An 8,255-nucleotide genomic window follows, 5' to 3' on the forward strand; every position below is an offset into this window, starting at 1 on the left:
CTTCCTATCTATCCTACTCTTTCCGTTTCTCTCTCAGTTTTCCTATATCGAACTATTCCCCCTTTCTATCTCTCTCTCTTTCTCTCTCTCTCTCTCTCTCTCTCTATATATATATATATATATCTCTCTTTCTCTCTCTATCTCTCTCTCTCTCCCTCTCTCTCTCTCTCTCTCTCTGGGCGTGTTATCACATTGCTGAGTTTGTGGGAAGGAGCCATCTCAAGTCAGGTGGGAAAGATTTCGCGAAAATGGCCGTAAAATGCCACAATACGTTTATCATGTTAACCGTACTGTACAATGTATTAAATAACTCTCAGTCGTTGGCATGATTCTGTATCTGTTATTCTTTCAACTGTCATTGTATATAACATTATCTATCAATTACAAACAAATAATTTATAAAAACAAATGCCATGCTGGTAGTGGAATCGAATAAAATCAGGATATCTCGCAAAATCGCATAGGTACTACATTGTCCATAGTACTCCATAATTTTGTTGTAATTTGTTTTAATTAACGTTTATTAATCAGAATTCGAAATAATTATCATACCCGTGTTCTTTTTGCAAATATATGACTTTGTTATACTTATCATTGAGTGCACATTCGCAAAACGTCTTTTCGACGATACGTTCTTTTTCTGCTATTTATTAAAGATGCACAGTAATATGTACATTTCATTTCTTCAGTTCATCGTTATGCTTTAATGTTGTCAACTAAATATCATTCTTCTTAAGTTTGATGATTCATTTATTCAAATATCTTATAGTTTATAATCATAGTAACGGCAAACAATCGATGCTTCTCGTGCACACTTCCCTTAACCCTCCCCTTCCCTACGCTTATACCTTCTTCATCCCTCCTTTACCCCTCCGTAACCCCTCCCTTATCTCGATCTCCCTTATCTCTCCTTCACCCCTCGCTCACCTCCCTTACCCTTCAATATTATCCTCCATTACCCTTTTCTTACCCACTTCCTTACTTCTCCCCACCCCTCCTTTACTGCACCTATCCTTCTTTTACCCCTTCTTTCACCCTCCCTTACCCCTGGCAGTAAGGACTCTTTGCGTTGGTCTCCAGATAGAATGCCCCTTCCCCCTTGTTGAAGTCCGCCTTGTAGCCCATATCAGGGCATGTCTTAGTCGTGCATCTCGTCGTTCGTCCGGCTTCGATGTCCTCCCACGTCGCTCCCTTCTTCGTTGAGGAGAACGAACATGATGACGCGATGCTCTCCAGGAAGAATGCCGTGACTCGGTTATGATCACACATCGGAGCGACCACCGAACATCCGGGCATGTTCTTGCCGCCATTAGGGTAGAAATCTTGATGACCCAACTGGGGGTGGGAAAGCAAATTAATTTTTTAAACTTCAAATTCAAATTGCTTAGCATTATCATTATGTTGTTGAGTGCTCCTCAACGATGAAGCTGGGATACACTTTTTTTTTATTTTTTTTATTTTTTTTATTTTTTTATTTTAATTTTTTTTACAGAACAAGGATTAAGCAAACAAAAAGCAAAACATGGAGTTAATTTATGAGACAGAGGCAGAGGGCAGAGAATATTGTAATTGTTTGTGATAGCTGATTAACATAAGCACAATCTTTTACAACGATGACATAACCTGCATTTAATCGACTGTCTATTTCTTTTCTTCAGCCCACCCAATTTGTCGAACAGTGATAATATTTTGGTGGGGCAGGCTTTAAGGGCCCGAGGGTTCGGGAGTACTTACCCTCATTTTCTACATGTGCCTTGCTTAAATTAATTTTTAATCAAGAAGTCTATGGGGGAGGGGGCTTGAGCCCCAACCCCCCCCCCCCTAAGCCCCCATTTAGTACCGCTACTGAAGAACACACTTTATGTGGACCTGCAGCTTCATGTGGAAAAGAGGGCAATTCAACCTTTGTAATAAGATCATTATTTTGTATGAAAGTAGAAAAATAAGAGAAACCGAGCTAGGAAAGTTTGAAATAAATCGGGACAACGATATCATTAATGTCTGCTTTTCTACTTAGTGCTTTGTATCTTGGTAAACTATGGAAAAATAAAGACCATCCTGAGTCACACTTTTTTGAAAAATTGATATTTTAGAAATGTATTAGTACAAATTGAAAAGTTGTCCGGCACCGGCACTACGTTCCCTAGACATTACCGAATCAGCCGATTTGATGTTCCCATACGTACAAATTCATAAATGTTGTATTTTTTTTTGTCCGATGCACTTCAAACTTTCACCAGCATGATTCAGATTTGTCTGCTTTATTTTAGAGTACTTTTCCATTAAAGTTGGGTTCTCCTTTACTTCCTACCTGATCCATGAGTCCAGCGCCCCCTACGACCTCGCCATCAGTATGCATGATGTCAACAAAGGGAGCATCCGACCGATCCAAACGACAGGCGTTATCAAGATTACCACTGAACTCTGGACCGGCAGGATCCAATCCTAAAAACATTGAAAATAATTATAATCATGATGATGGCTTGGCTTTTTATCTCACTGTTCATTGATTTTTACTAAAAAATATGGATGCATCTGTATTCGAATGATATTTTGGGTGATTTTGATAGCAAAATGGGTGTTATTTGGTTATTAATTACCAGTTTACTCAGAAGATGTTGATCTACAGAGTATGATGACGAAATTATATATCGGGGGGGGGGGGGGGGATGTCATACAGTAAATCGAACCCCCCCCCCCCCCCGAAAGACTACATAATATTTTTGTTTTAGTCGTACAAGTTTAATGGAATCATAGAAATCTTTCTTGTCACTGTTTTTTCTCCGCCAATAATCTCAATTTCTGATCCAACTTCTCACCGAACCATATTCCCACATGCCCAACATGTCCAAGGGAGCATTGATGCAAACTTTAATGACAACAATTGTCAAATGCCTGGCCCGTTGCACATAGTTTGCAGGCACAAACCCTGGTCAGTCGTAAAAGAGAGTCTGCACTATAAGACTACCATAGGCCATGTACTATATAGCTGCTCCTGACACTGACTCAAACAGTAATGTAGCTGGGCTAGGCTTCTCCCAAGGCACAATTATTTTTTGATAAAGTGTCAAATCAGGACCTGTGCTTGCAGACTACGTTGCACACGAGGCGTTATTTGTGTGACGTAGGACTGTGTCAGTATACAGAATGTGAAAGCAATATTGTTTTTAAAGGTGAACACAAACAGATAAGTGCAAACAATGCGTTTCATAACTGGTGTATGCAGTAATTGTCTTCATTTGCTAAACAATTATATATTTGTGTTATGTTATGTTATGTTTGAATGCACGTAAACTGTGAGCAAAGCAAATTTCCATCGGACAGTACAAATAAAATTGAAATAGGCCTTTATTTAATTGGCGCAGTTAATAACGCAGTTGAAATAACGCTTCGTGTGCAGAAGGAATACGATAAGTACCTGTAATTCTGCCGACTGCCTCTCCCTTGTTCGATGTCGGGTCCTGGCATGCCTCTCCCGCATACCCCGCCGTGTGAGCCCCGAGGCTGTGCCCGATGATGTGCATGGAGTCGAAGGTAGCACCGGTAGCAGCGTTGAAAGCCTCAATGAGCTTAGCGATCTCCCTGCCGACCACGCGGGTATTGGCTGTGCTCTTCAGGTACCCCATCCCAGAACCCTTCGACCAGTCTACATAGATCACGTTCACATCATACTGAAAGGAATCAAGACCAAAATTTGAATTTGATAGAGATAAATATAAACATCAGATATGACTTTTTGGGCTGAATCTTTCAAAGGTATAGTTTTCAACAAGTAAAGTGCAATTAACATGCATATAACTTAAATTTATAGTTAAACTTATAATTAGATTTCTATGTGTATAATAATTTTTTCTTACATTTTTTCATGAAGTGATTGTGACAACGGTTTTTCCTTGTTGATGTTTAAAACAAATCTTATAGGCCTACATCGATCTCTATTAATCTTAAGATTGATCAATGAAGTTCTGAAAATATATACCTGCAAACGTTATCAAGAATAAGCCATATTGTAACTATCACTTTATGAATAGATGAAAGGTTAAAAGTTATTCCAACTTTATGAGCAACATTGTCTTGTTACTATAGTTATTAGTTTGATGGAGCCGGGCAGTGAGGTTACCTTACCGTATCAAGGAATCTATCTCTAAATTTCTCCCAGCTTCCCCACTGCATGCTATCTTTCCATCCATGCACAAAGATCTTGGTCTCCCTGCTCGGACTGAAACGCGATCCCCTGATGGTATCCAAATTCTTACGATCCAGGACATCGCCGATCTTCGGGTTGTCTCGGGTGAAGACTTGGAATGTGGTTCCGATGTCGGCAGGGTTGCTTGGGGTCATCCTGTGACAGTCATGGGGTGAATCGAAACAACCCAGATCATCAAAGCAAGTATTGCACCAAACTGACCATGGATGATACAAAAAGAGAACCATAATCAAGCTCTAAAGCAGTTAGAACTTGCAAGAATAGCTCATCGCAATCGTGAGTTTGGATGATCATATCTCAACCTCCTCATTCCGAGATTTTAGATCATTATTTTGCAGAATGAGCCGTTTTGTCGTATTTCGTCTCATTTGTGGTATTACTTAAAATGTTACCATACTATCCGTAGTGCTTATTACGAGTGTTCTATCAAAAAGAACATTACTCAGTGATTCGTTGTTGCTACTGTTTTTTTCGAAGAAGAGGGGTTTCTGTATCATGTTGGTGTTGACATAATCTTTACTGATTTCAAGTGAAAAATCTATGAACAGTGCCACCGGTTCCACTTCATTTGGAGTATTCAATTCAAGAAAAGGCATTCTTGTTGCTTCTCGCAACAAAACAAACGAGGTATTCATAGAGCGTATTAGATCAACAACAAAATAAAATTAGGGGGAAATAAAAGAAAGATTTAAACAAAATAAGATACGATAGAAAAAAGAACGAAGGTAGAAAGAAAACGAAAACATAGAAATATACAACAAAAGAAGGAACAATAAGAATAATGAAAGAATGCAATTTAACTTTTAAGCGAGTATAATATTATCAAAACATGGATATTTTTAAAATGAATTGACCGACGTGGTATCGAATTGGTTTGCTTTGTACCATGGCTCTGTTTTTGGTTCTTACAGGGTGTAAATCTTTATACATCTACTAAGAAAGTATCTTAAAAGAGTGTAGACATAAAGTCAAAGAAAAGGAAACAGACACTATATATGAATTTATTGATAAGCCCTTCTTTATTTGCCATAAAAGCGATAAAATAGCGATACCAATAAAAGCGATAAAATAGCGATACCAATCGCTGAAACGTCTTAAGAACGAATTTATATATTTGTTTACATTAACGGCTAACATCCATAATTATGCAAATGCCTTCAATTGAATGCTATGTTTAAATAAAGCTGCAAATAAACAAATGGGTATACCTGCTGCAATAAAACCCATGAAGGCCAATAGCCGGGGGAGCGTTGCCATGGTAATTGATATTAATAACCAGAGTTTTAAACACCAATCCACCTAAAACCTCAGATCAAACTGTATTCATATCTATAAACCAGTCTGTTATATTGAAAATATATTTTAAAGCTATCTTCACCATGCTATCAGCTTGAAGTGACGTGTTATCATATCTATATGATAAGAATGGCACTGATGGAACGGTACTAGATAAGACGAGTACAGGAATAGATAGAAACTTGTATTATATAAATAACTAAAACTCGTTATGAAATGGGTCAATATCTCGTGTGACGTACATGTATGCCACTTGATTCCCCTTTGCTCCCTCTCTTTTCTTTTGCTCTCTTTCTCTCCCTATCTCTTTCTCTCTTTTATTCCCTCTCTTTCTTCCCCCCTCTCTCTCTCTCTCTCTCTCACTCACTCTATCTTTGCACTCTATTTTCCTTTCTTCCAGTATATTTACTAACTCTCTCCAGTGGCGGATCCAGGCCGAAACGGCCGCGGCCCCCCCTATTGGCGGCGCAAAAAAAAGGAAAAAAAAAAAGAGGAAGAAAAGAAGAGAAAAAAAGAAAGGAGAAGAGGAGAAAAAAAAGGAAAAGAGAAAAGAAAGGAGAAGAGAAAGGAAAAAAGAAGAGAAAAGAAAATAGAAGAGAAAAGATAAATAAAAAGCCGTCCCCCACCCCCCTCCCTCCAACTCCGGGGTCGGAGGGACCGAATTTGTGTTCCCTAAATTTCCGATAAAGAGTTACTTTTCACGAAACAAAGTCCGGCCCGCAATACACAAAAATCCGGCCCGTACTGACTTTACACACCGGAGACAGAGGGGTGCTTTCAAAGAGAGGGAACATACATGTGCGTACCCTAGATAACACTGAGAGGGTGAGGGGGGGGGGGGGGGGGTGGGGAAAAGAAAAGTCGGTGAGAAAGGGGGAAAGGCAAGGAAATGGCGCTAAGTGACAGTAACGACAAATATGGGAAAACTATAATCGGGAGATTAGGGGACATTTCAGAAGGCTCATTGGCAAACGTTATTGAATAGAGGGGGGCCGGGCCGGCCGCATAAAATCTCGAGCCGCGGATTCAAAGTTAAACGTTAAGAACAGCCCCTGCGGTCATCACTCTTTAGTGAGAAATTTGAAAAGGGCACAATATTTTGGATGTCTTTTAAATAGAAGTTATATACTCAACAGTCAAATTTAAAATTAACGGTAGGGCCGCTTCACAACTCTTATTTTGCCCTTCATTTGGATTCAGCTCGTATCGACTCGCTTGTGATTGTATTAGAACTCATGTTGGTAGTAATCATGGACAGGGGCGGCGATCCTGGGCCCGATATGGGGACAAGTCTCCCAGGAAATTTAGAAATATAGCTAGAAATAAATATAGCGGAAAGAACGTACATATCGGGCTTAGGGATTTTTTAGAATGCATAATTTCCAGCATTCAACATTGCAAAATCTCGCTTGGTCGCTACGCCCCGGCCCCGACCCTCGCCCGATAACACAAAATTATGACGCTCCCGGCCGTGATTTATCCATGGTAGGTGTAATAGAGAACGGTACAACGAATCGTCTTCTTTCTCCAATAATTTGATGAAATGTCAAAGCTTCCGCGCATCGCTCGGGAGGGGGGCAACTGAATTCAGACAAGGATTGGGAGTCGAGAATGGTAAAACGAATCATCTTCTTTCTCTAATAAATTAATGAAACGTCAACGTTTCCGCGCTTCGCTCGATAGGGGGGGGGGGGGGACGGGAATTCAATTCAGACAAGGATAAAGAGTCGAGAACGGTACAACGAATCGTCTTCTTTCTCTAATAATCTAATGAAACGTCAAACCTTCCGCGCTTCGCGCGAGAATTGGGGGGGGGGGGGAACTCAATTCAGACAAGGATAAAGAGTCGATGACGGTGCAACGAATCATCTTCTTTCTCTAATAATTTAATGAAACGTCAACGTTTCAGCGCTTTGCGTGGGAGGGGAAAAACTGAATTCAAAGAAGGATAATAATTTAATAAACCGTCAAAGCTTTCGCGCTACGCGCGGGCAAGGGAAAACTTAATTCAGACAAGGATTAAGAGTCGAGAATGATAAAATGATTCATCTTCTTTCTCTAATATTTTTATAAACCGTCAAAGCTTACGCGCTACGCGCGGCCAAGGGAAAACTTAATTCAGACAAGGATAAAGAGTCGATGACGGTACAACGAATCATCTTCTTTCTCTAATACTTTAATGAAACGTCAACGTTTCCGCACTTCGCGCGGGAGAAGGGGGGGGGGCGGGAACTCAATTCAGACAATGATTAAGAGTCGAGAATGGTACAAAGAATCGTCTCCTTTCCCTTATAATTTAATGTAACGTCAAAGCTTCCGCGCTTTGCGAGGGAGGGGGGGGGGAGGGGGCGGGAACTCGATTCAGACAAGGATTAAGAGTCGAGAACGGTACAACGAATCGTCTTCTCTCTCTAATAATTTAATGAAACGTCAAAGCCTCCGCGCTTCGCGCGGGAGGGGGGGGGGGGGGGAACTCAATTCAGACAAGGATAAAGAGTCGATGACGGTACAACGAATCATCTTCTTTCTCTAATAATTTAATGAAACGTCAACGTTTCCGCGCTTCGCGTGGGAGGGGGAAAACTGAATTCAAAGAAGGATTAAGAGACGAGAATGGTAAAACGATTCGTCTTCTTCCTCTAATAATTTAATGAACCGTCAAAGCTTACGCGCATCACACGGGCAAGGGAAAACTTAATTCAGACAAGGAAGAGTCGAGAATGGTACAAAGAATTGTCCCCTTTTCCTTATA

The 8,255-nt window shown here is 40.3% G+C and overlaps 1 protein-coding gene across 2 annotated transcripts; it reads right to left on the bottom strand.

The window, feature by feature from the left end:
• Window positions 1-346: 346 nt before the first annotated feature.
• On the bottom strand, window positions 347-5,519 carry LOC586032 (pancreatic lipase-related protein 2). Of its 2 annotated transcripts, none has more exons than XM_030986302.1 (5): window positions 5,416-5,519; window positions 4,126-4,403; window positions 3,419-3,671; window positions 2,312-2,445; window positions 347-1,322 (listed from the first exon to the last, which is right to left on the bottom strand). In XM_030986302.1, exons 1-5 carry the CDS (start codon window positions 5,462-5,464, stop codon window positions 1,032-1,034), a joined length of 1,005 nt encoding a protein of 334 aa, XP_030842162.1. In that variant the 5' UTR covers window positions 5,465-5,519; the 3' UTR covers window positions 347-1,031. The 2 variants fall into 2 exon arrangements, with proteins under 2 accessions (XP_030842162.1, XP_030842161.1); XM_030986301.1 differs by having other exon boundaries at window positions 347-1,335.
• Window positions 5,520-8,255: the final 2,736 nt, after the last annotated feature.

The sequence above is a fragment of the Strongylocentrotus purpuratus genome, unplaced genomic scaffold, assembly GCF_000002235.5.
Source record: "Strongylocentrotus purpuratus isolate Spur 01 unplaced genomic scaffold, Spur_5.0 spur5_scaffold_15, whole genome shotgun sequence".
In the NCBI taxonomy this organism is placed as follows: Eukaryota; Metazoa; Echinodermata; class Echinoidea; order Camarodonta; family Strongylocentrotidae; genus Strongylocentrotus; species Strongylocentrotus purpuratus.

Coding starts and splice junctions, on each gene's coding strand:
- LOC586032 (XM_030986301.1), bottom strand. CDS start 5,464: ATGGCAACGCTCCCCCGGCTATTGGCCTTCATGGGTTTTATTGCAGCA. Junction 3,672..4,125: donor GAGATAGATTCCTTGATACG/GTAAGGTAACCT, acceptor GATTCCTTTCAG/TATGATGTGAACGTGATCTA. Junction 2,446..3,418: donor GGCAGTCGGCAGAATTACAG/GTACTTATCGTA, acceptor CAATGTTTTTAG/GATTGGATCCTGCCGGTCCA.